Source organism: Oncorhynchus mykiss, chromosome 13 (genome assembly GCF_013265735.2).
Source record: "Oncorhynchus mykiss isolate Arlee chromosome 13, USDA_OmykA_1.1, whole genome shotgun sequence".
In the NCBI taxonomy this organism is placed as follows: Eukaryota; Metazoa; Chordata; class Actinopteri; order Salmoniformes; family Salmonidae; genus Oncorhynchus; species Oncorhynchus mykiss.
In genome coordinates this window covers 26,252,671-26,279,107 of record NC_048577.1, presented here as the reverse complement: position 1 = coordinate 26,279,107, position 26,437 = coordinate 26,252,671, and the positions used below count along the sequence as shown (strand labels likewise).

General features: G+C 42.9%; 1 protein-coding gene and 1 long non-coding RNA gene across 2 annotated transcripts; one reads left to right on the top strand and one right to left on the bottom strand.

Moving 5' to 3' along the window:
- Positions 1–6,846: 6,846 nt before the first annotated feature.
- LOC110487359 (gastrula zinc finger protein XlCGF57.1) lies at positions 6,847–16,368 on the top strand. The gene is made up of 2 exons (XM_021559287.2): positions 6,847–7,415; positions 12,812–16,368. Exons 1-2 carry the CDS (start codon positions 7,091–7,093, stop codon positions 14,020–14,022), a joined length of 1,536 nt encoding a protein of 511 aa, XP_021414962.2. The 5' UTR covers positions 6,847–7,090; the 3' UTR covers positions 14,023–16,368.
- A 6,854-nt stretch (positions 16,369–23,222) lies between these two features.
- On the bottom strand, positions 23,223–25,282 carry LOC118938455. Its single transcript, XR_005035734.1, has 3 exons — positions 24,965–25,282; positions 24,015–24,102; positions 23,223–23,769 (listed from the first exon to the last, which is right to left on the bottom strand). It is a non-coding gene; the product is annotated as an uncharacterized LOC118938455 (long non-coding RNA).
- Between the last annotated feature and the right edge of the window lie 1,155 nt (positions 25,283–26,437).

Sequence of the window (26,437 nt, the reverse complement as noted above, 5' to 3'; positions counted from 1 at the left end):
TCCTTTCCTCCCTTTTTTTCCTTCTACAATATCCTATTATAAAAGCCCTTATCCTCCCCTTGACTAAATCCCACCACTCTAACACCCCCTTGCACATGGACCGGAGGCCGTCAAGCCTCCGAAAGAAACAAAAAAATGCGTCAACGAAAGCCTGCTCCTCCAGTATATCCCGATCTAACTTCCAGTACCCCCTACCGAAGAGGCAGACTGGCGACCCCACCTGCAGGAACACCCCGTCGTGATCCGTGAAGAAAACAGGCAACAGCCGCCCAGACAACTGACCCAAAGACCTGGATACAAAAATGTAGTCGAGCCTCCGCGCAACCCCCCTGGAGTTGCGCCATGTAGGACCGACCATTGCCGGAGTAGTGTGCAGGCCACCATCAACCAGACCATGGCAAGCCATTAGCCCAGAGATGGCACCTGCACTGCTATCACCGCCTAACCCTAAATCTATATTAAAGTCTCCTCCTATCACCAAGTGCCTGTTTGTAACACACAGGGGCGCCAGACAGTCCACCATCTCCCTCCTGTCTGCCGCCACCTGTGGCCCATACACCCCAATTAACCTATATCTAGCTTCTCTAAACTTAACATCTATCCCCAAAACTCTACCCTGCATTATTACAAAAGTGTTCTCTATTTTAACCTCTCTATGCCCACACAAAATCCCTACTCCTGTTGAGTGCACCCCTCCTATGCCCCAAAAAGATTCCCCCTTATCCCACTCCCTCTTAAATCTACACACATCCCCACCATCCCTCAGGTGAGCCTCCTGTAAAAAACAGAAATCAAACCCCACACCCTCTAAATAACAAAAAACCGCCCTCCTTTTAACATTATCCCTTAACCCCCTAACATTTAGACTAAAAAAAGAAACAGAACTATTCATTTAATTATTTACAACAAATAAAAACCCCAAAACCCAAAGAAAAACCAGGAGACTCACCCGATGCTCCCCTGGTCCATCTCCACCGGCGGGGACGTCCTCTCCTCTCCTGACGCCCCCCCGTCCTCCATCCCAACCCATGATCCAGGCAGTGTGTTGGGTCCTCCCTCCCCACCCACCATCCCCCCCTCCCTGTTTGCCTCGGGGCTGCATATAGGGGACCCCATCTCCCCAAACAGGAGTTGGGATCCCTCTAGCAAACAACCCACCGACCCCTCACTGGAGTCATCCACTAAAATGCAAGGAGCTGAGGCAAACCGGGAGGACAAAATACCCTCCCCTCCCGCCACTCTCTTAACCCCCCCCCCCCCCTCCCCCTCCACACCCCCCTCCCTCTCACTTCCTGCCAAGCTCCCCCTCTTTATGCCTTTCTTCTTTGGTGAAGGAGGTAGCGGGGAGACACAACGTCCCATCCCCGCTAACCCCTCCACCAAATCCCTCATTTCGACCTCGAGGAAGCCTGGCAGGCTGTCCCCCCCTCCCACCCCCCTCCCCTCCACCTGATATCTATTAGGGGGAAGATCAGGTTGTACTTGCTGTTGAAACTAACATCTAAAAAAACACATGGAAATTGGATAATTTTTTTAGCTCACTGGTTAGAGGACAACCTGCAGAAGACAGTCAGCTACATTTTGGAGGGATGCATTTAAATGTAGGGGTCGCTAAACAAAGTAACGCAACACTTATTTGCAGACTTGTTTTCGAGTTGCTTTGCGTTTTGTTGCCAACCTGTTTTGCTACCTGACAACTTTATAAAATATTATATATATATATATATATATATATATATAGCCCAGCTTCAGACGCAATCGTTAGGCAAGGGTAATTTCAGTGTAGGAAAGGATGAAACAGCGTCTGTGCCACCAGTAAGTACAGATAGTAGTATAAATCCCCTGGCACAGTCCCCGCAGCCGGAAACCTTTCACGGTTTCTGGAAGGAAATGCTGTAGGAACGCTCAACCGGTGTCGCTCATTCAGCCGACAGAAACTTTCAACCGGTTTTCCCCATTAAGCAGCGGGTCGGAGTCAGAGGGCGAGTCTTCTCTGGTATCTACTCCTCCCGTTACGGGGTCTGAGACGCCGAAGCTTCCCACCATTAGCTCTGACAAATTGAAAACTCTAGTCATTGGCGACTCCATTACCCGCAGTATTAGACTTAAAACGAATCATCCAGCGATCATACACTGTTTACCAGGGGGCAGGGCTACCGACGTTAAGGCTAATCTGAAGATGGTGCTGGCTAAAGCTAAAACTGGCGAGTATAAAGAGTATAGATATATTGTTATCCACGTCGGCACCAACGATGTTCGGATGAAACAGTCAGAGATCACCAAGCGCAACATAGCTTCAGCGTGTAAATCAGCTAGAAAGATGTGTCGGCATCGAGTAATTGTCTCTGGCCCCCTCCCAGTTAGGGGGAGTGATGAGCTCTACAGCAGAGTCTCACAACTCAATCGCTGGTTGAAAACTGTTTTCTGCCCCGCCCAAAAGATAGAATTTGTAGATAATTGGCCCTCTTTCTGGGACTCACCCACAAACAGGACCAAGCCTGACCTGCTGAGGAGTGACGGACTCCATCCTAGCTGCAGGGGTGCTCTCATCTTTTCTACCAACATAGACATGGCTCTAACTCCACAATGAAATAGGGAGCAGGCCAGGCAGCAGGCTATTAGCCAGCCTGCCAGCATAGTGGAGTCTGCCACTAGCACAGTCAGTGGAGTCAGCTCAGCTATCCCCATTGAGACCGTGTCTGTGCCTCGTCCTAGGTTGGGCCAAACTAAACATGGCGGTGTTCGCCTTAGCAATCTCACTAGGATAAAGACCTCCTCCATTCCTGTCATTATTGAAAGAGATCATGATACCTCACATCTCAAAATAGGGCTACTTAATGTTAGATCCCTTACTTCAAAGGCAAATATAGTCAATGAACTAATCACTGATCATAATCTTGATGTGATTGGCCTGACTGAAACATGGCTTAAGCCTGATGAATTTACTGTGTTAAATGAGGCCTCACCTCCCTGCTACACTAGTGACCATATCCCCCCGTGCATCCCGCAAAGGCGGAGGTGTTGCTAACATTTACGATAGCAAATTTCAATTTACAAAAAAATAAAATAAAATAAAAAAAACACACTACGTTTTCGTCTTTTGAGCTTCTAGTCATGAAATCTATGCAGCCTACTCAATCACTTTTTATAGCTACTGTTTTACAGGCCTCCTGGGCCATATACAGCATTCCTCATTGAGTTCCCTGAATTCCTATCAGACCTTGTAGTCATAGCAGATAATATTCTAATCTTTGGTGATTTTAATACTCCACAGACCCACTCCAAAAGGCTTTCGGAGCCATCATCGACTCAGTGGGTTTTGTCCAACATGTCTCTGGACCCACTCACTGTCATACTCTGGACCTAGTTTTGTCCCATGGAATAAATGTTGTGGATCTTAATGTTTTTCCTCATAATCCTGGACAATCGGACCACCATTTTATTATGTTTGCAATTGCAACAAATAACCTGCTCAGACCTCAACCAAGGAACATCAAAAGTCGTGCTATAAATTCACAGACAACACAACGATTCCTTGATGTCCTTCCAGATTCCCTCTGTCTACCCAAGGACGCCAGAGGACAAAAAAATCAGTTAACCACCTAACTGAGGAACTCAATTCAACCTTGCGCAATACCCTAGATGCAGTTGCACCCCTAACAACTAAATACATTTCTCATAAGAAACTAGCTCCCTGGTACACAGAAAATAACCGAGCTCTGAAGCAAGCTTCCAGAAAATTGGAACGGAAATGGCGCCACACCAAACCAAAAGGTTGCAAGTTCAAATCCCCAAGCTGACAAGGTACAAATCTGTCATTCTGCCCCTGAACAGGCAGTTAACCCACTGTTCCTAGGCTGTCATTGAAAATAAAAATGTGTTCTTAACTGACTTGCCTGGTTAAATAAAGGTAATGACCTTTATCTGCATTGATCTGATAAACACAGGATAGGTGTAGTATTTAATCAAATTAGACTTCATCTCAACCAGTAGAGAATGTGAAACGCTTTATTGAAAAGCTCATTATCCAAGTGTTATAAATACAAGTTCAATCTGTACTTCAATGCACAGATGTTGTGCATTATAAAGAAAGAGGTAGCGGGAGAGGTGTAAAAGTCAGAAAGGGAAAGAGGTAAGCACATAGGAGCAGGGAAGGCAGCACTGTGGCTCTCACAGTGCTACCTAAATATTCTCTCAGTTCATCACAATTACATAACCTTTGGGCCAACTAGAGACACTGCTATCTTAAAAGCAGGTGAGGTGGCGATGATGGGACTGGGGGTTGGCATCCTCTCACATCAAAACATATCTGCAGACGAGAGACAGATGGAGAGAGAGCATGTTTAAGCCTTGTATTTTTATTTTTCATTCTAACATTGTTAGTCATCAATCAGGAGGTGAAATGTAAAACTGACCTTGGATCATTAACTCTGGGACTACTGCATCTATCTGTATTTCAATGTAAAGCATCTCTTTAATAATTGTGACGTAGAAGTCCGTCACTGGTCGCGGGCAGCATTTGGTTCTTTAACGCACGCACACATTCATTACACCTCCCTGCTCCGTTATAAGATAAGTTAACAATGTGGGTCGACACACAAGTTAACGTCTCTGTCTTAGTGCATACATTTCACACTTGTCAATGTTCATATTTAATATAAGTAATATGTATTATACTTATCTATGTTGTGGATGAGCGCGTTGTTTGTTTGTTCTGTTCCTCTCTCTCCCTATCTCTGTAGCGTCTGGGTATGCTGGATAATGACCCAAGCAAAGGAAATTGGGCTGACTTTGTAGTGCCTGTCCCAAATGGCTCAATAATGTAAATGTGCATATTGAAAGACACTGTCTGTAGTGATGTCATTTTGTAAATGTTATGTGGAAATGTTGTTTAAAAAACGTGTTGCAATGTATATCCTTTAGTATGTTTAGTTTATGGAAAATGTAGGTTTTTATAGTAGGTAAAATGTAGGTAATTGCTTAATTAATTAGTGTTAATTGTTCTGAGGGGATGGGCTAGCCCTACAAAAGGAGCCTCTCAGTTCATGGGGAGGCATTTTGGATTGAGCTGTGAATGGGGCAACATTGTTTTTAGCAGTCCCATAAGGTATACCTTTGATGGCAGTACTGTTGTTTTTGTTCCGGAATCACTATGTAAATAAACACCCTTGCACAGAAGAACTTTTGCGGCTCCGACATCTTTTTATTTTGATAGAGGTTAGGTTTTACAGTATAGCCTTCTGGCCTACTCTACTTGACAATAATACTTCCTGTATAATATAAACTGACCTGGGATCATTAACTCTGGGACTACTGCATCTCTATCTGTATTTCAATGTAAAGCATCTCTTTAATAATACTTCCTGTTGACCTGACCAAGTGACCTCTCACATCTGATCATGCTGTGCCCTCGATGTAGCCAGTTCAGATGCAGGAGGGGTTCACCGACACAGCTGACATAACCTAGAGGATTTAGGGAGAAGGGGAGAGAGGGATGAAGTGAAGGAGACTGTTATTGACAAACTAAGGTAGTTAAAGTGACAGTGTTCAACAGGAATCTGTGTGTGTCCACACCACACTAAGTGGCTGCAGAGTACTTTATGCTGAAAAACATGAACGGACACTGTCGTGGAGAATTGCCTCAGAAATATAATACTCTTACAAGAACTTGTGAATTCAATAAAGACTTTAATACAAGTAGCACAACTGAGCCCTTCCATGGAAGGACCCTATCACAAACATAACAGGGCCGAGCCCCCCCATGGAAAGAGACTAAATTCTCATATTACAGAGTCCTGCCTTTATAGGATTCTGTATTTGCATAACGTATAGAGTCCCCTCCTTCTATATGAAAATAGCTTCCCTTGACCTTTCTCCATTATTTTATTTTCATCTCCGAGCTTGCTTGGTCACGCCCACTAACGCTCATATCTGCTTTTGGTTAGGTTATAATGATGGTAGAACCCTTTTCACATCCTAAAAATAATGTATGCATTGCATGCTTACGTTTCACGTGTTAGTCATCAGTTATCTTGCTTACATTCTTCTTCCTGTATCCTTCTGACCATAGTACGTCCAGCTGTCATAAATGTACGTATGGTCTTGGTTAATGTACTCTTTCAAAAATAGAGTATAGCCTGAGTGTCATATGGCCTGGGTGAACTTGACATTGGTGTCTGTCTTTAAGCGGAATCTAGTCCATCTGCTGACTGGACGCAGTTGAGTAAATATACATTAATAAAGACAGACACCAATGTCAAATTCAATAGCCTTGTTTGTGCATTGTACAAATCCCTACACGTGGAGTCCGGGGAACAGTCCGGCTAGTCAAATAGCTATCAACTACACTCCGTAACAAAAACCCACATGGAAAACTGAGATTCGGCAAATAACATATAAAGAGTGACTTGTTTGACACCAAACCAACAACAGTAGTTACTAAAACATAAATTGCTAATGTAGGATGTAAAAGGTGGATTTTATGATGTAATGTCAACTTTATACTTTTCTATCCCGGGACCATTCAATTTTCAACTCACCCACAGCAATTCTCCATAAATCTGCTGTGGATTACCCAGAATCCCGAAATAAATTAATACATATGTTACAATTCAAAAACATATCTGTTTGTGCTTATAGGGAACCAGATCTTCAATACAACTAAGTTACTATGTCTTTAACTACACTGTGTTGTTACACTGGTGAGTAAAAACTCAGGCGTCCTGCACCTTAACTTGTTGTCTGAAAACAAAATACATTTTTTACTCAACTGCGTTACCCACTCCAGTCAGCTGAGGGCGGTCTGGGAATTTAAGGTTATGCTGCTGGTGTGACGTATAATCTAGTGGACGGAACGCTTCTTTCAGCAGCAGCAACAACAGTTAGTCAGCCACCTCGGTAGCCTGCTAGACAAAATAGCCGAACCAATAAAGCTCTTTAGACTCTTTCGTGTATATTAGCCACTGTGTTTTAAACACACTTCTGTCGTCTACTTAGTTATCCGATTTAATTACATATTTACGGTGTTGTTATTATTCAGCTAGCGGGCTGGTTAAGTTAGCATTAGCTTAGCTAGCTAACATCCCCGACCATGCGGTCACTAAGCTTCTCTCCTTCTAAAGAGGAAGATATCACAGTAAAACAAGAAGTAGAGGGCGAGGCCGTTACTGTGAAAGAAGAGGAAGACGCGTTCAGTGTGAAAGAGGAGGAGGATGTTACAGTAAAAGGAGAGGAAGATGTAGTTTATGGCGTGAAAGTGGAGGAGGAGATGACTGTTACACCGAAAAAGGAGGAAGAAGAGGAGGAAACTGGATATCTGGGCCCGGTTTCCCAAACGCGTCATAAGGCATCCAATGGTTCTGACGATGAATTTAGCCATAAGATGGTTTTGAGAAACCGCTCCCTGATTAATACTAGTAAGTACTGTCTTAAAAACAGAGGCACAAACTCTGCAGTTGTTGGACTGATGTTTGGTGTTAAAGTGGAAATCTGCAATTGCTACATCCATATTGTGACTTTTAAATTATTTATAGCCATTGATTCTTGAAGAATATAACACATGCCTCATGAGCTTAGTTCAACTGTTTTACCCCGTCAGTTCACCAAATAAGCTTTTTTTACTCTAATGTTTAGAAACAATGTAAATCAACACTGTATAGCCTTAACATGGTTAAAACTATCATGTTTATATTTTGGATGGTCAGTCCTTGCATCCATAGGTCTGTCTGTAGTTACATTTCTCCAACCCCATAATCTTCTTATTACCAAAACAGTGGCGGAATGACAGATTTGTTATTGTTTGAACTGCAGATTGCTGGGTTGTGTGGGTTTTTTAAACAGCATCAAAATGACTGCCCAGAGACTTGGTTTGGTGAACAGCTGAGGGATAGGGGAAGGAGAAGTGTAACCACTCTCAAATTCAAAGAGAAAGCTATTGTAGCAACCGTAACCCAACACCTAGCGACCATGTCAAGAAGTTCAGAGATCTTGGCGTAACAGTTATAAGGTGTTGGCTTGACAGTCACAGGACCCAGGTTTGAGTTCAGCAAAGGGCAACCCCCTGAATTCACTACACTATGAATACAAGGACTGGTCATCCATGATGTCATAATGATTGTTTTAACCAGGTTTCTAGGCTATATATTATATTCTAGAATTCATCCATAATTAGAGGTTGACTGATTATGATTTTTCGATACCGATTATTGGAGGACCAAAAAGGCCGATACCGATTTAATTGGTCAATTTAAAAATAAATGTTGTAATAATGACAATCACAACAATACTGAATGAACACTTATTTTAACTTAATATAATACATCAATAAAATCAATTTAGCCTAAAATAAATTATGAAATATGTTCAATTTGGTTTAAATAGTACAAAAACAATGTGTTGGAGAAGAAGGTAAAAGTGCAACATGCATAACATGAAAGCTGGTGGTTCCTTTTAACATGAGTCTTCAATATTCCCCTGGTAAGAAGTTTTAGGTTGTAGTTATTATAGGAATTATATGACCATTTCCCTCTATACCATTCGTCTTTCATTAACTTCTTGACGCTTACCCATCCCTTTAGCGGGATAATTGTCATCAACAACCACTGAATTGCAGAGCGCCACATTCAAATAATATTAATACAAATATTTATATTCATGAAATCACAAGTGCAATATTGCAAAACACATCTTAGCATTTTGTTAATCCACCTGTGGTGTCACATTTTGAAAATATGCTTTACGGCGAAAGCAATCCAAGCGTTTGTGTAAGTTTATCGATCACTATACAAAACATTATGAACACCTAGCATCAAAGTAGCTTGGTCACGAAAATCAGAAGAGCAATAAAATGAATCGCTTACCTTTGATCTTCGGATGGTTTCACTCACGAGATTCCCGGTTACAGAATAAATGTTCCTTTTGTTCCATAAAGAGTATTTTTATGGCGCTTTATGTTCAGAAATCCCCAGGCTCGAGCGGTCACGACAACGCAGATGAAAATTACAAATAGTATCCGTAATGTCCACAGAAACATGTCAAACGTTTTTTATAATCAAGCCTCAGGTTGTTTTTAAAATATATAATTGATAATATATCAACCGGCACTGTCTTTTTCGGTAGGAGCGGGAGAGACGATGGCTGCCCAAGCTCTGTTGCGCAAGCAAAACTCATGCGAACACCTGACGCGATGTTATCTTTCTCGCTCATTTTTCAAAATAAAAGCCTGAAACTATGTCTAAGGACTGTTGACACCTTGAGGAAGCTGTAGGAAAAGGAATCTGGTTGATATCTCTTTAAATGGAGCGAAGGCAGGTTTGCAGAATAGAAGCCACTTCCTGGTTTGATTTTCCTCGCGTTTTCGCCTGCAATATCAGTTCTGTTATACTCATAGACAATATTTTGACAGTTTTGGAACCTTTAGAGTGTTTTCTATCATAATCTGTCAATTATATGCATATTCTAGCATCTGTGCCTGAGAAATAGCCCGTTTACTTTGGGAACGTTATTTTTCCAAACATAAAAATAGTGCCCCCTAGCTGAAAGAGGTTAACCTTTGATAATTGGATGTTCTTATAGGCACTTTAGTATTGCCAGTGTAACAGTATAGCTTCCGTCCCTCTCCTCGCTCCTCCCTGGGCTCGATCCAGGAACACAACGACAACAGCCACCCTCGAAGCAGCGTTACCCATGCAGAGCAAGGGGAACAACTACTCTAAGGCTGTGATGTTTGAAACGCTATTAGCGCGCGCTAACTAGCTAGCCATTTCACTTTGGTTACACCAGCCTCATCTCGGGAGTTGATAGGCTTGAAGTCATAAACAGCGCAATGCTTGACGCACAACGAAGAGCTGCTGGCAAAACGCACGAAAGTGCTGTTTGAATGAATGTTTACGCGCCTGCTTCTGCCTACCACCGCTCAGTCAGATACTTAGATACTCGTATACTTGTATGCTCAGTCAGATTATATGCATCGCAGGACACGCTAGATAATATCTAGTAATATCATCAACCATGTGTAGTTAACTAGTGATTATGATTGATTGTTTTTTATAAGATAAGTTTAATGCTAGCTAGCTACTTACCTTGGCTTACTGCATTCACAGTGGAGTGCAACGAGAGAGAGGCAGGTCATTATTGCGTTGGACTAGTTAAATGTAACGTTGCAAGATTGAATCCCCCGAGCTGACAAGGCGAAAATCTGTTGTTCTGCCCCTGAACGAGGCAGTTAACCTACCGTTCCTAGGCCGTCATTGAAAATAAGAATGTGTTCTTAACTGACTTGCCTAGTTAAATAAAGATTAAATAAAGATGTAAAAAAAAATATATATATATACATATTTAATCGGCAAAATCGCTGTCTAAAAATACAGATTTCCGATTGTTATGAAAACTTGATATCGGCTCCAATTAATCGGCCATTCCGATTAATCGGTCGATCTCTAGTCATAATGATAGTTTAACCAGGTTTCTAGGCTATATAGTATATTCTAGAATTGCCTGTGAAGATTTCCTGTGGGGGCAAATTATTAGAGCTGTTGATAAGTCATTGTATAATATTCAGCCAATTTATTTTCATGACCTTACATTAAAGGCAGGACATACCTAGATTCAATTACATTCATAAATTGGTTTGAAACCTTTGTTTTAAACCCTTCTCAAAGTTGGTGCCTTGACAGATTTGTAAAAATTGTTTGTCATGAAACACTTATTTTATTTTAAATGTAACCTTTATTTAACTAGGCAAGTCAGTTAAGAACAAATTCTTAATTACAATGACTGCCTAACCTGGACGACGCTGGGCCAATTGTGCGCCGCCCTATGGGACTCCCAATCACGGCCGGTTGTGATACAGCCTGGATTTGAACCAGGGTGTCTGTAGTGACACCTCAAGCACTGAGATGCAGTGTCTGCTGCGCCACTCGGGAGCCCCAGAATCATGTTCCAGTGCTGTCCCCAACTAAAATAACTCTTGGTCAACCAGGAGTCATCTGTTCTTTCTACCAATCGCCCCATGTTTTTTTATAAAATCTATATGTACTGAACTTGTCTGATGCTTTAAGCACGCTGTTTGATTAATTAAATAAGACACACAACCCTGGTTGGTAGGTGATCAAATACTTATGTCATGCAATAAAATGCAAATTAATTACTTAAAAATCATACAATGTGATTTTCTGGATTTTAGATTCTGTCTCTCACAGTTGAAGTGTACCTATGATAAAAATTACAGACCTCTACATGCTTTATAAGTAGGAAAACCTGCTAAATCAGCAGTGTGTCAAATACTTGTTCTCCCCACTGTATCTCCCTCACTAACTTTAAGCATCAGGTATCTGAGCAGCTTACCAATCGCTGCAGCTGTACACAGCCCATCTGTAAATAGCCCACCCAACTGCCTATCTCATCCCCATGTTTTAATGTACTTTTTTTGCTCTTTTGCACACCAGTATTTCTACTTGCACATCTATCACTCCAGTGTTAAATTGTTATTACTTCCTTACTATGGCCTATTTATTGCCGTACTCCATTTGCACGCACTGTATATAGATATTTCTATTGTGTTATTGACTGTACTTTTGTTTATCCCATGTGTAACTCTGTTGTTGTTTTTGTCACACTGCTTTGCTTTATCGTGGCCAGGTTGCAGTTGAGAACTTGTTCTCATCTAGCCTACCTGGTTAAATAAATGTGAAATATATATATTTTTTAAATCTTAGCTTTATTGACAACACTCCAATGGATACTGTCATTAACGCGGTTCTTCAATAATTACACATCATTCTTAATACTGTAGCTGTTTAGTTACAGTCACATGTTCAACTATCTTCAGCTGATCCAGGAAATCATTTTCTGAATGCCAGTCAAATGACAAATATCACGACATGCAACAACAACCAAAGTGCTTCTTCATTCTTCACTCTGGTCAAGACAGTTATGCCGTGCTCCACGTTGGATCCAACATCCCTAACAAATTTATGTTTATAATGTTATTGTCTGCTTGATTTATAGTAGGGTCTCGTGTCCAAACAGACTAACAGAGATACTTAGCTCATAATGTGTAGAGAACTGTTCCTAGATGGATAGGCTGATGTACAACACACAGAGCAGTTTTCCTATATTTGTTATTAGGTGAAGTTATGAGTCCTACAGTAGGTCTATGTTATTGTTAGGTATAGTTATGGGTCCTACAGTAGGTGTATGGTATAGTTAGGTGGAACAACTTAGCAAACAGTGTACAAACTCTCATTGTCAGGCTGATGAAAAAGCCAAGAAGCATTTTACTGGTTGGTGTTTTTTATGTACAAAGCGGTTGATTTGCGATGATGACACAAACATTATATTAAGCAGGACATTCAAATGAGCCTTACAGTTATAATCCAAAGTAGTGTGAAATGCAGTCATTAGCAACCTGGAAATGGAGGTTACTCCCCTGAGTTTCCCCATTCAGAATACATTGTGAAAAACTACACATTTTGCTCACCATTTTTGCTCCAGGCAGATATACTACATACAATTTTAGCAAACACAGAAAGGGGCCTATATTGGAGACCAAAAGTCATCTGGCACACTGCTAAGAGTTTCAACAACACAAATAACTTATTTCTAGTCTACAATCTTAGATGTTAATACTAATGTGAAAACAAGACTATGACTATTCTAGCTCATTTTAAGACAAATGTCAAATAATCATTACATTCATTACATACGTCAATTGTTGTACAACATCATGGCTACGCTGTTGGCATCACCTTTTACAGTGGAGTTCTGCTGTTGTGGGCCTTTAACCATCTGTATGGCTTTGTCATTCACACAGGAGAGAGACGTGACTATCGTGGACCCTCTGGGGAGCCTCAACAACCTCATGATGCTGACGAGGCAGAGAAGAGTCTCTCCAGATCAGAACTCCTCAAGAAACACCAGCAGAGACCCACAGGGAAGATAAATCATCGCTCTGACTATGGGAAGAGATTCACCTCATCAGCAGGCATTAAAATGCATCAGAGAATCCACACAGTAGAGAAACGTTATTGCTGTACTCAATGTGGGAAGAGTGTTGATACATCTAGCCATCTTATTGTACACCAAAGAACACACACAGGAGAGAAACCTTATAGCTGTGATCAATGTGGGAAGAGTTTTATTCAGCTAAGCAACCTGATATCACACCAGAGAATACACACGGGAGAGAAACCGTATAGCTGTGATGAATGTGGGAAGAGTTTTACTCACATAGGCACCCTGATATCACACAGGAGAATACACACGGGAGAGAAACCGTATAGCTGTGATGAATGTGGGAAGAGTTTTGCTTTTTCGAATAATCTGACTCTTCACCAGAGAACACACACAGGAGAGAAACCTTATAGCTGTACTCAATGTGGGAAGAGTTATACTCATTCAACCAGCCTGATATCACACCAAAGAACACACACAGGAGAGAAACCATATATCTGTGATCAATGTGGAAAGAGTTTTACTCAGCTAAGAAGCCTGGTAACACACCAGAGAACACACACCGGAGAGAGACCGTATAGCTGTGATGAATGTGGGAAGAATTTTGCTAGTTCCCGCAATCTGACTCTTCACCAGAGAACACACACAGGAGAGAAACCCTATAGCTGTACTCAATGTGGGAAGGTTTTTTTTACATCTAGCCTTCTGAAGACACACCAGAGAAGACACACAGGAGAGAAATCTTATAGTTGTACTGTATGTGGGAAGAGTTTTGTTCAATCTGGGGAACTGAAGATTCACCGGAGAACACACACAGGAGAGAAACCGTATAGCTGTAGTCAATGTGGGAAGAGTTTTACTCAGCTAAATGGCCTGATATCGCACCAGAGAACACACACAGGAGAGAAACCTTATAGCTGTGATCAATGTGGGAAGAGTTTTGTTCAGTCTAGCTCTCTGAAGATACACCAGAGAACACACACAGGAGAGAAACCTCATAGCTGTGATCAGTGTGACCAGAGATACTCTGAAAAAAGATCTCTGATCAAACATCAGAAAATACATACATGAAAGATTTGTTTCATGATATCAATGAAATTATTTCACAATGTAGAATGTTTTAACATTGTAGAATTAGCATTTTAATAATGTCACAATGTAGTACCCTAAACCTTTGCCCCCTTATCATTTGATTTCAACATGATATTGATATTAGCCTCGAGGAAATCCAGGCTCTGAATTTGAAGAGTACTATTTATGTGATTTAACAAAAAGTGACTAACACAAAAAGAGCTGAGTTACACTTACCATGTTGGTGACCCACTTGAATCAAAATGCAACACTTCAAAATGTAGCTTGCTGTTTTCTACAAATGGTCCTCTAACCAGTGATGTACACATTATTCCCAGATTCCGTGTGGTTTTTGAGCTGTTAGTTTTAACAGGACGTGCAACCTCATCTCCCTCCTCTCGGCACAATTGATTTCAACATGATATAGATGAGTTATTACAAATAAGTGTTGCGTTCCTTTGTTTAGCGACCCCTACATTTAAATGCATCACTCCAAAATGTAGCTGAATGTCTTCTGCAGGTTGTCCTCTAACCAGTGAGGTGAAAGATATCTCCCATTTCCATGTTTTTTTTTAGATGTTAGTTTCAACAGCAAGTACAATCTGATCTTCCTCCTAATAGATATCAGTGATTTATTGCTACTTGTCAAAACAACAGGGTTTTTGGTGCTTGTGTCCATGGTGAGGACAACTTGGTTTCTGATTGTCTCAAGGTTGGGCAGTCAAAAATATTTGTGTTTTGTGTTTAGCCAGTGCAGTGCGTTCCATGGATCACAAATTATTTTGAATTTCCGTACTAGAGATGAGTTTTGTTTGGACTCGTTCCAAGGGTACGAGAGTTCTAGAAGCTCGTGCGTTTTAGGAAGACGAGAGTTCTAGAAGCCAGTGGGTTTTAGGAAGACGAGAGTTCTAGAAGCTAGTGAATTTTAGGAAGGGGAAAAATACAAGTTTTTTCTTGTTTTTAATTGTTGCCAGCCAGTAGACATCATGTTTATATTGGTGAAGGTGAAGCATTGTTGTTGATTATAATGTGAAATGGAAGCTGTTTTCTGTTGGTGGTGCGCATTCTTTTAAGGTGTTACAGTCTTTGGTTTTTCCATTTATGTTTTGAGTTTGGAATTTAGCGTGTATGCATGTAGGACGCATTGATTGGTGTCACCTCGTTAGTCAGTATGTGTTACACCTGTGCTGGCTTGTCCATCTCGTTAGTGGGAAGGTGTTTCACCTGAGCTGGTCCAGGTTCTATTTAAGAGTGTCTGGCCCAGGTTATATTTAAGTGTCTGGCCCAGTGCTCCAGTTGTCTTGATAGATGTGGAGAGTCAACACCTTTTAGTTGCTCCACCTTTTTGATTAAAATATGTTTTCATTCCAAGTTGAAGCTTCTTTCTGAAGAGAGCTTATTTTTTTAAATGAATCAATACAAGCAAACAAGATCGGTTCCGGGGATTGGTATGGCAAATACCTTACGATTTGCCTGGACTGAAAATGAGATGGAGCCGTGGAGTAGAGAGACATTTGGAAGGACTATTTTGATGGGATGCCTCAGGATAGAGGTGAAGGAAGTGCTCTGCCTTCAAGGGAACCCGAATGAGAAGGCTTTCGATGTGACGTTTCACAAAGAAGAAAAACACGAAGTAATGAAGATGGCAAAGGAAGCGGAGAAAACGGGACCCCTGTGCCATTATGCGGTGACCAGCCTGGCGAAGAACAACTTCAGGGTGGTCACCGTAACCATGTACAATCCGCACGTGAAAGATGAAGAGGTGAGGGCCTTTCTGGGGAGGTACATGGACAATGTCTCCTCAGCGAGGTACCTCAGGGACTCCCTGGGTTTCTGGAACGGGAGAAGAGGGTTCCGGGCGTTACTCAGGGAGTCCCCGAAGAGTGTGGATGGCTACCTCCATCCTCCGGCGATGTTCTCCCTGGGGGCTGACAGGGGAACACTCTACTATGCCCGTCAGCCCCCGTTCTGCAGGCGTTGTATGGCCTACGGCCATATCCTGGCCTCGTGCAGTGCCAAGAGGTGTCGATTTTGTGGGTCGGAAGAGCACGAGGCCAAGGAATGTGACGAGCCCAAGGCTTGCCACGGGTGTGGCTCAAGAGCACACCTGTGGCGTGATTGCCCGGCTCGTCACAGGTCATACGCGTCTGCAGCTGGGGGGGGAGCGGGGGATGGGGGGAGGAAAGAAAGGACGCGTGCGGATTGCATGGATGGCACAGGGGAAAGGACGGAGAAGGACGAAGAAGGGAAGAAGGAAGAGGCGAAAAGAAAGAGGAGAGAAGATGGAAAGAAGGAAAAAGAAGGAGAGATTAAAAAGAAGGTGGAAGAACGTGGAGGAGCAGAGAAGAGGGAGAAGGGGACAGTGGTACGAGAAGGAGTGGAAGAGGGAACGGGGACAGTGACGGAGAAGGAGGGAGGAGTGGAGGTGGGAGGGGGGGGAGATGGGGGGAAGGAGTGGGGGGACAGCCTGCCAGGCTTCCTCGAGGTTGAAATGAGGGATTTGGTGGAGGGGTTAGTGGGGATGGGACGTTGTGTCTCCCCGCTACCTCCTTCACCAAAGAAGAAAGGGATAAAGAGGGGGAGCTTGGCAGGAAGTGAGAGGGAGGGGGGTGTGGAGGGGGAGGGGGGGGTTAAGAGAGTGGCGGGGGGGGGGAGGGGAGGGTAATTTGTCCTCCCGGTTTGCCTCAGCCCCTTGCATTTTAGTGGATGACTCCAGTGAGGGGTCGGTGGGTTGTTTGCTAGAGGGATCCCAACTCCTGTTTGGGGAGATGGGGTCCCTTATATGCAGCCCCGAGGCAAACAGGGAGGGGGGGGTGGTGGGTGGGGAGGGAGGACCCAACACACTGCCTGGATCATGGGTTGGGATGGAGGAGGGGGGGGTGGTGGGTGGGGATGGAGGACCCAACACACTGCCTGGATCATGGGTTGGGATGGAGGACGGGGGGGCGTCAGGAGAGGAGAGGACGTCCCCGCCGGTGGAGATGGACCAGGGGAGCATCGGGTGAGTCTCCTGGTTTTTCTTTGGGTTTTGGGGTTTTTATTTGTTGTAAATAATTAAATGAATTGTTCTGTTTCTTTTTTTAGTCTAAATGTTAGGGGGTTAAGGGATAATGTTAAAAGGAGGGCGGTTTTTTGTTATTTAGAGGGTGTGGGGTTTGATTTCTGTTTTTTACAGGAGGCTCACCTGAGGGATGGTGGGGATGTGTGTAGATTTAAGAGGGAGTGGGATAAGGGGGAATCTTTTTGGGGCATAGGAGGGGTGCACTCAACAGGAGTAGGGATTTTGTGTGGGCATAGAGAGGTTAAAATAGAGAACACTTTTGTAATAATGCAGGGTAGAGTTTTGGGGATAGATGTTAAGTTTAGAGAAGCTAGATATAGGTTAATTGGGGTGTATGGGCCACAGGTGGCGGCAGACAGGAGGGAGATGGTGGACTGTCTGGCGCCCCTGTGTGTTACAAACAGGCACTTGGTGATAGGAGGAGACTTTAATATAGATTTAGGGTTAGGCGGTGATAGCAGTGCAGGTGCCATCTCTGGGCTAATGGCTTGCCATGGTCTGGTTGATGGTGGCCTGCACACTACTCCGGCAATGGTCGGTCCTACATGGCGCAACTCCAGGGGGGTTGCGCAGAGGCTCGACTACATTTTTGTATCCAGGTCTTTGGGTCAGTTGTCTGGGCGGCTGTTGCCTGTTTTCTTCACGGATCACGACGGGGTGTTCCTGCAGGTGGGGTCGCCAGTCTGCCTCTTCGGTAGGGGGTACTGGAAGTTAGATCGGGATATACTGGAGGAGCAGGCTTTCGTTGACGCATTTTTTTGTTTCTTTCGGAGGCTTGACGGCCTCCGGTCCATGTGCGAGGGGGTGTTAGAGTGGTGGGATTTAGTCAAGGGGAGGATAAGGGCTTTTATAATAGGATATTGTAGAAGGAAAAAAAGGGAGGAAAGGAGGGAGGTGGATCGTATCCAAAGGTTAATTGAACTCGAGTACGAGGCAGGCAACCTCGGCGGGTCGATTGACTGGGAGAGATTCGCAGCCCTAAAGGCGCAGCTCAGGGAGCTGCAGGAGCAGAAGGCTCGAGCTTTCCTGGAGCGTGCGCATAGTGGCTTTCTAGAACATAATGAGACTTGTTCCGCTATGTTCTTTAAGTCGGTTAGGGCCAGACAGAGTAGGAAGGTAATGAAGGGAGTTAGGGAAGAAAATGGTAGTATAGTAAGTAAACCAGAGGAAATGGTCAGGGTGACAACTGATCATTTCCAATGTTTATTTAAGGAAAGGGAAATAGATGTAGAGCAGGGAAACGTGTTTTTAGAACACTTGTCCCGGCGGTTGCCAGAGGACATTAGAGACGTGATGGAGGCCCAGATCTCACTAGAAGAGGTTGAGAGCGCTCTTAGGAGGATGGGAAAAGGGAAGGTGCCTGGGATGGATGGGCTGCCGGCTGAGTTTTACCTCAAGTTTTGGGGTATACTTGGACCAGTGGTTCTCGAAGTCTTGAAGGCCATCCTTGAGACGGGGGTCCCGGGGGGATCAATGGCTGTTGGTGTGCTGTCACTTCTTTATAAGAAGGGGGAAGCAACTGACCTTGGCAACTGGCGGCCATTGACCATGCTGTGCGTAGATTACAAGATTCTTGCAAAGGTTTTAGCAGACCGGTTGCGCACAGCCCTTCCCTACGTCGTCCACGAGGATCAGACGTGCGGGGTAGAGGGCCGCTCTATAAGATGGAACCTACAGTTGATCAGGGATTCCATCGCTTGGGTTGAAGATAGAGGGCTGCCTTTAATGGTAGCAGCGCTAGATCAGGCGAAAGCTTTTGATCGCGTGAATAGATCTTTTCTATTCAGGGTGTTAGGTAGATTAGGATTTGGGGAGAAGTTTATAGGATGGATCCGTACTTTATATGTCGGAGCGGGGTGTCGAGTTAGTGTAAATAGTCACTTAGGTGACGTTTTTGACCTCTCGTCTGGGGTCAGGCAGGGATGCCCACTCTCGGCTCTCCTCTTCGTTCTGTACATGGAGCCTCTGGGGGCTGCCATTAGGGCAGACACAGGGGTGGAAGGCTTGTTGATCCCTGGAAGCGGTGGGCTGCGTGTTAAGATGACGCAGTACGCCGACGACACTTCCTTGCTGTTGTGCAAGGACTCGTGCCTGACAAGGTCCCTTGCCATCTTTGGGGATTTCACCCGAGCGTCGGGAGCGGTTCTGAACCATGCAAAGTCTTCCGTCAAGTTTTTCGGAAGATGGCGCGGTAGAACGGATGTGCCTGGGGGGTTATCTCTCTGTGAAGGGGCCCTGAGGATTCTCGGGGTTCATTTTGAGACCTCCGGCTCAGCGACGCTAAACTGGAACATGCGTATCGCAGTGGTACAGAGGAAGCTAGCAATGTGGAAGGCTAGGTATTTGTCTTTTATGGGCAAAGTCCTGGTCCTAAAGGTGGATGTGTTGCCGTCTCTTTTGTATGTGGCATACATCTATCCATTGCCGGCTTGTCTGAGGAGGCCTCTAGTGAGGCTTGTGTTTCAGTTTATGTGGAGTGGCAGGTGCGAGTGGGTCGCCAGGGCACGCATGATCTGTCCCATCGGGGAGGGAGGTAGGGGGGTACCACATTTCCCCCTCAAGCTGGACGCCATTTTTGTTTCTTTCTTGTTGACGGAGCTTGCTCGTCCGGTTATACACCCGTCCGGTTACCTCCTGCGGGTGTTCTTCTCGTATAAGGCGAGAAGCGTAATGGTGTGGTCTAACGCGGGTCCTCGGGCGGAACAGCTGCCGTGGCATTTTGGCCATGCGGCCAAGTGGCTGCGTGCGCACCCCGAGGTTGAAGTTGCCCGAGTAGGTTTAGACCACAGGCACCTGTACGAGGAGGTCAGGCAGGCAGGGAGTCCTGCGCCTGTAGCAGGCATCTCGTCAGTGGTCTGGGAGGGAGTGCAGGCGCGGGGCCTGGACAATAGGCTCAAGGACCTGAATTGGTTGGGCCTCCATAAGCGCTTGCCGGTACGGGCCATCTTGTACCGGTATAGTTTGGTGCAATCCCCCACCTGTCCAAGATCCTCTTGTGGCAGGGAGGAGACTGTGCGCCATGCCTTTTGGGACTGTGCCTTTGCCGGACTAGTCTGGGCTAGGGCACGGGTAATGCTAGGTGTGGTTAGGAGTGATTTTGTTTTGACATGGGCTAGGCTAGAGAGAGGCGTAGGGAGAGCAAAGGGAACGGATAGGGACAGGTTTCTGCTCTGGCTTCTCATGAGTCTCTTTAAAAAGGGACTGTGGGAAGCCAGGCAGAATTTAGTCAAGGCAGGGAGAGATTGGGGGGTGGAAGGGATAGTGAGAAGGGTGGAAGGTGATTTGAGGGGGAAGATGAAGAGGGAGGAGAGGAAGTGGGGGAAGCATGCGGCACGGGAGAGGTGGAAAGGGGGTTTAGGGCTGGGAGTGTTAGAGTGAGTTTGGTAAGGGGATAGATTAGGGAAGGGGAGATAGGGAAAGGGTTAGGTATTGGTTAGGTATGACGGGGAGGGACGATGCTCCCCTGAGGTTTGTTTTTGTTTGATGTTTTTGTAAATACAATTAATTAAGAATGAATGAGAATTATGATTTTGTAATAGTATGAATGGTATTGATTGTAATAAATTATTTTAACCACCACCTTTGTTTTGGTGTGGTTTTTTTTTCTGTTTGCCTCTTCTTGGGCAGATTTAGTGGGTCTTATGGTGGGTGACTTTTGTGTCCCAGTTGTTGTTACTAGTCAACTTTCAGTGGACACTGAGAGCAAAACTGCAACATTATGTTATAATACTTTTATTGGCTCAAATGGTTGTTTTATGCAACAGAATAGAGGGTTCTTAGAACTATTGTGTCTGTGTTCTACTGATGATTGGCCTCTGGGAGATAACACTGACAGGAGATTTACAATGTATTTTGGGTGATAAAACCTAAAGAGACCGCATTCCAGAGCATGAGTTAATGTTTCTGTTCTACCAGGGAGAGATGACCCCAGGGCCAGACCCTGGTCTCTACACAAAAAGTAGTGTTTTTACATCAGATACTTATAATTCTCAGCAGAGAGTATCTTTCATACAAAGCTTAACCTTGTGACACTTTCTACGTGTCTATTGTTGGTCATGTAGGTTGTATCTTGGCTATAAAATACCTTTGTACTTTTGTGTCGTGGCTCTCAACGAATCATCTGGGGGTGATTTGTTGACCCACCATCATTATCGTAGAGACTCAATTGATTCACTTTATATGTGTGCGTTGTATTGACCTGCTCCCTTATTATTAAGTGAATAAAGATTTAGTTTAAGAATAAATCTGACTTGTGTCATAAGTTTGTCTCATTTGATATTAAAGAACTTAACCACATTTGGGGATGTGAATCTTCACTTGGTGATGCTCCTGATGACCTGGGTAAATGGTACACAAGGGATCCCTCAAACTTGGAATCTCAGGAGACCACACTTTGGGAATGGAGCAGATGGACCCACCTTTGATCTGAGAGGCAGCGAGCCGAGTGGATACCACATCTCAAACGTAGTTTTAAAAAAAAGAAAAAGGTGAGCGAAACAAGTGAAGTTTCTAGAAAAGGCTCGTAGGCTCTGAGTGTGTATTCCTGTGTGAGGGGGGCACCTTGGAGGCGTAAACAGGGCAGAGGCAATAGGCGCTCTGTGTGTATTCCTGAGTGAGGGGGGCACCTTGGATGGGGTAAACAGGGCCGAGGCAGCTATCTGTGTGAACTGGATGAATACTAGAATCTGTGGTTACTAGTGAAGACGTGTATAAGATAGTAAGGTGCACCTGTAATTGTTTAAAACCTGTAATTATTTTAAACCTGGATCCCATTTTAGAAGTATTGAAAGATGTAAATGTATGAGTTACATTATCCTAGGAACTAACCATGACATAAAAATGTGAAAATATTCCTGTAGGTTAAAATATTGTTGAAAAACAACTAATTGATTAGGTATGTTTGGGAATGGAATTGTGTGACTGTGATATGAGACTTGTGTGATTGAGTCTTAATCTGAAGTTTGGATTGTAACTGAGATCTATAGTTTAGTTTATTTTTTGTTCTGCTGGGAGTATGTTTGGAGAGCTGCTTCATGGCTATGGAGAGTCCTTGAAAAAGCAAATGGAATTGTTGTCGTGAGTACCTGAGAATTTCTTACGTTTTATATGGGTTCTGTGAATATATGAAAATACGATAAATTGTATGTGTGTATAATCTATAAAGTAATACTGGGAATATAATTAGATACAATTTAAACAACCCATATGTAGACAAAGTAGGTTTTGAGTTGGTTTATTTAATGGATAATTTGATAAAGATGAGGTTTAAGCATTATTACAGTCTACAAAGTCTGGGCAGTTGTCTCAGAAACTGATGGGAGTGTGTCCACTTTAGGGTAAGTTACCCTAACGATGTAACTATAAAACGTTTATTGGATTGTCGCTGTCCGGGTACAACATTTTAAATAAAACTGCCCTTAAGGCCTAGGGGGGTTCTTCCCAGTATGAGAGGAGTTGCTCGATTCATTGAACAAAACTTTTTCCATAAAGTCAGATTGAACCAAGGTGGCTGACTAGCTGTTGATGTTGAAGAAGCGTCCCGCCTACCTGATTATACGTTATAGTGGCAGAATCACCTGAAAGATGCACATCGCCATCTGCTGACTGCAGTTGGCATCACAGTTGAGAAAATACTTTCAGACAAAAAGCTAAAAAGCGACTGCCCCTAAAAACCAACGACTCCCTTTGAAAACGGGCGATGTGGCATCAGAAACATTTATTATATTGTAAAAATGTACTACGAAGTGTAGCTAAATAGAATAACTTTGGTCATACCCAGTCAGCACGTGACGTCCAAGGACATCGAATTATGGGCGATATCAGGTCTGTCTGTTGTGGCCGCTACTTCACCCCAAAATAGTCATCCCAAATTGGGTTGTGTATAACTGTGTAAATGTCTCTCGGACAAGGTGACTTTTATTCATATACACTCTAAAAAATAAAGGTTCCTGGAGTATCCTTTAGGGGTTCTTCAAATTGAAACTGGGGGAACCCCTAAAAGTTATTTGAAGAACCTTTTGTGGTTCCTCAAAGAACCTTTTGGGGTTCATTTTTTAAATACTCCCTTCCCACCCTCCATTATAAAAACATATTTTAATAATAATAATAACAATATTGATTTAAATAATTCATTGTTTATTTAGTGGCACCACAAACGTGAATTAATATTTACAAAACAATTGACCAATCAAAACACATTACAAAATTGCAACATTTCTGCAAACATGTCAGACCATAATAAATAATACATTTACTTTGTATAGAGCTTTTCATGACATTTAAAAAATAAATAATGGGGTACAATAAAAACATTATAAATGAATCATAGGTAAACTAACAATATTGTTGACTTGATGCTAAATACAATTTTTTTAGCTTTAGTGTGTATATCATATTCACTTAGTTGTGTTAGGAAGTTTGCCATCTTTATGACCGGCCCTGGTAACTTCACCCCAACTTCTCTTCTCCCCAGAACACAGTAACTTAATTAACAACATAAGTGTTTTTCTGACATTTGGGGGAAATTTAAGGGAAAATAAAAAATCCAGCCCTAGCAGAGCCCCAAGTCCCATGGAGACGTCCTCGAGGGCGTGGATGTTCTCCCCATCAAAGGCCAGCGGGATTTCACTCTCGTGGTGAAATGGATTTCCGCCGATGTGCAGTAAAGGAGTGAAGAGCGGTGAAATCTGTGTCCACAAAAGTAAGAAAAGATGAATTCACATACAATTAACAAAGAACATAACAAATGTTCAGCTGTAGTTTTATATAAGCATTAGTAAATTAAATAATAAATCATAAATAGTAAAGTAAAGCAATGATCTTTCTACACTTGCTGATTTTATTACAAAATACATTCGAGAAGGAATAAGAGCAAATCCCTCTTCTGTATAGTCCCTCAGGGACAGTCAAAATAGCAGGATGATGTCCTCACCCCTGCCTCGCCTCTCTACCTCTGATAGTCCTTGAATTGTCTTTTTGTCTTTATCCATTCCATGGACTTGATTCATTTCTGAGAAGATCTGAAAAGATCATTTGCACACATTTGTATGCTAATAGATGTCAGTTTGTTTTGACTGCTATGTAGGTTAAATGTTCACTTCAAATGCAGCTGTCCTACAACAGATCTGAACCTTCTTCTTGATCCCAATTGAATGCAAAATAGAAGAACAAATTTGAGAAAGCACTAGTCAATACAGTACTGCCATACAGTAACAGAAGTGCCATTCAGGCCTAATATCACATTTCAACATATCTTTGTACACAAATTGTTCAATATTTTAAGATATTAATTTCCCTCCACAAGGGGGAGTACATGTAACGTTTCCAAAATCGAATAGTATTGTCCATCAAAACGTTATGCCCCCTTGTGAGTTAATAGTATTGCATGCTGTAGCAGGGTATATAAAGAGGAAGACCTCCATTGACGATTCAGTTCGTTGTAACATCTCGCCTGGACAGGTCACCGTCCTTAGTGAGTTAGTTAGTTCATTATCACAAAAGTGAGAACTGCTCTAGATTGGAAAATGAACGTTAATGAGTGTAAAGCCATGTTGGCTTTATGGAAACGATATACAATGTATGGGAAAGAATATAGTCGAGGGAAATAATCCAAACCTAGTTGTGCCTAGTTAGGACATAACGTTATCTAGCTAGATAACGGTACTGTACTGTAGCTCATACAACGCCGACGGTAAAACCCGGCTTTCTAATATTTAAGGTAATTAACTATAGTAACGTTATGGAAGATATTCACAGAAAATCATCATTGTCTTCGTTATTCATTTTTAGTATGTTATATTATTATATATAAATTATTTCGAGACATATTCAGAGGCAAACATCAACCCAACTGAACCTTTTTAACTGAACCAAACTTGTCACCATCGTTTTCAGTTGTAATTGCGAAGTTCCCGGAAGAAGTCCAGCAACAACGGAGGTTCCTCGATGAATCCACCTTCTAACAAGTTCTTTGAAGAACCTTTTGGGGCTGTTTTTCATTGACCAAGAACCCTACGGTTCTTAGGGGATCTGAGAACAACTCCAGTTGAACCCTTCATTTTTAGAGTTGTGGTCGGATCCATTTACTCTCAGATTCAAAACATGATGATTAGCATCAACGATCAAGTCAGCTGCTGCTGTTCCAATACAGTATGAGGTGAGACGGTGAACTGACCTTGAACTGGGCAGTCAGCTGCTGCTGCTCCAATACAGTATGAGGTGAGACGGTGAACTGACCTTGAACTGGGCAGTCAGCTGCTGCTGCTCCAATACAGTATGAGGTGAGACGGTGAACTGATGTTGAATCATAATGATTAAGTTAATTAAAATTAATTAGTGAAACTGTTAACATATTGTTGATTTCAACATTTTTCATTTCAAAAAATGGACTGGGTTTGTTGAAAAGTGATAAACATACATACCATAGTGGAAGATATACTGAATTTAAACTAAGATGTGTTGCTTTGGCAGATATTTGTTCATAAGTTTAGCAAGACTCTTTTGATTGGTCAGTCATTGGATTAATTTGTTTTGCAATATGTTCAAATCAAACTTTATTTATACAGCACATTTTTATTAATTTTACCTTTATTTAAGAATACATTCTTATTTTCAATGACAGCCTAGGAACAGCCTTGTTCAAATACACCTCTGCTGTTTCAATTAGGATCAACAGAACTGCACATTGTCAGCTCGGGGTTTCAACTTGCAACCTTTCAGTTACTAGTCCAATGCTCTAACCACTAGGCTGCTGCCCAATGTCAGACATGGATGCAACACAATGGCTTCACAGGGAAAAAAATTAAAATTCAACAGAAATATTGAGGATAAAAAACAAAGAATAACAACTGAAAGACAAATTGTAGGGAAATGCCATTGATTCAAATATTAACAATATGCTGCTATATCCAACCCAAAATATAACTTGTTTTTTAGGAGGGGTTCTGAAGACACTGGGGGCATCGACTGAAAATTTCAAATTGACTGGTAACAACAGCTGGGACCTAAAAGACACCCACCATGAGACCCACTAAATCTGCCCAAGAGGCAAAGACAGGAAGCAAACCAAAAAGGTGGAGCAACTAAAGGTGTTGACTCTCCACATCTATCAAGACAACTGGAGCACTGGGCCAGACACTCTTAAATACAACCTGGACCAGCTCAGGTGAAACACCTTCCCACTAACGAGATGGACAAGCCAGCACAGGAACCCCAAAATAAACTCAAATCACATGTGCTGAATACAACAGGTAGACCTTACAGTGAAATGCTGACTTACGAGCCCCTCACCAACAGTGCCGTTTCAACAAAATACAGAAAAGAATAAGAGATACAACTCATCTACAACACAGACAA

What these genes read in the sequence shown, in the direction of transcription:
- LOC110487359 (XM_021559287.2), top strand. Translation starts at nt 7,091, where the DNA reads ATGCGGTCACTAAGCTTCTCTCCTTCTAAAGAGGAAGATATCACAGTA. An exon ending in CCGCTCCCTGATTAATACTA is followed by an intron (nt 7,416 to 12,811) that starts GTAAGTACTGTC and finishes TCATTCACACAG; the next exon opens with GAGAGAGACGTGACTATCGT.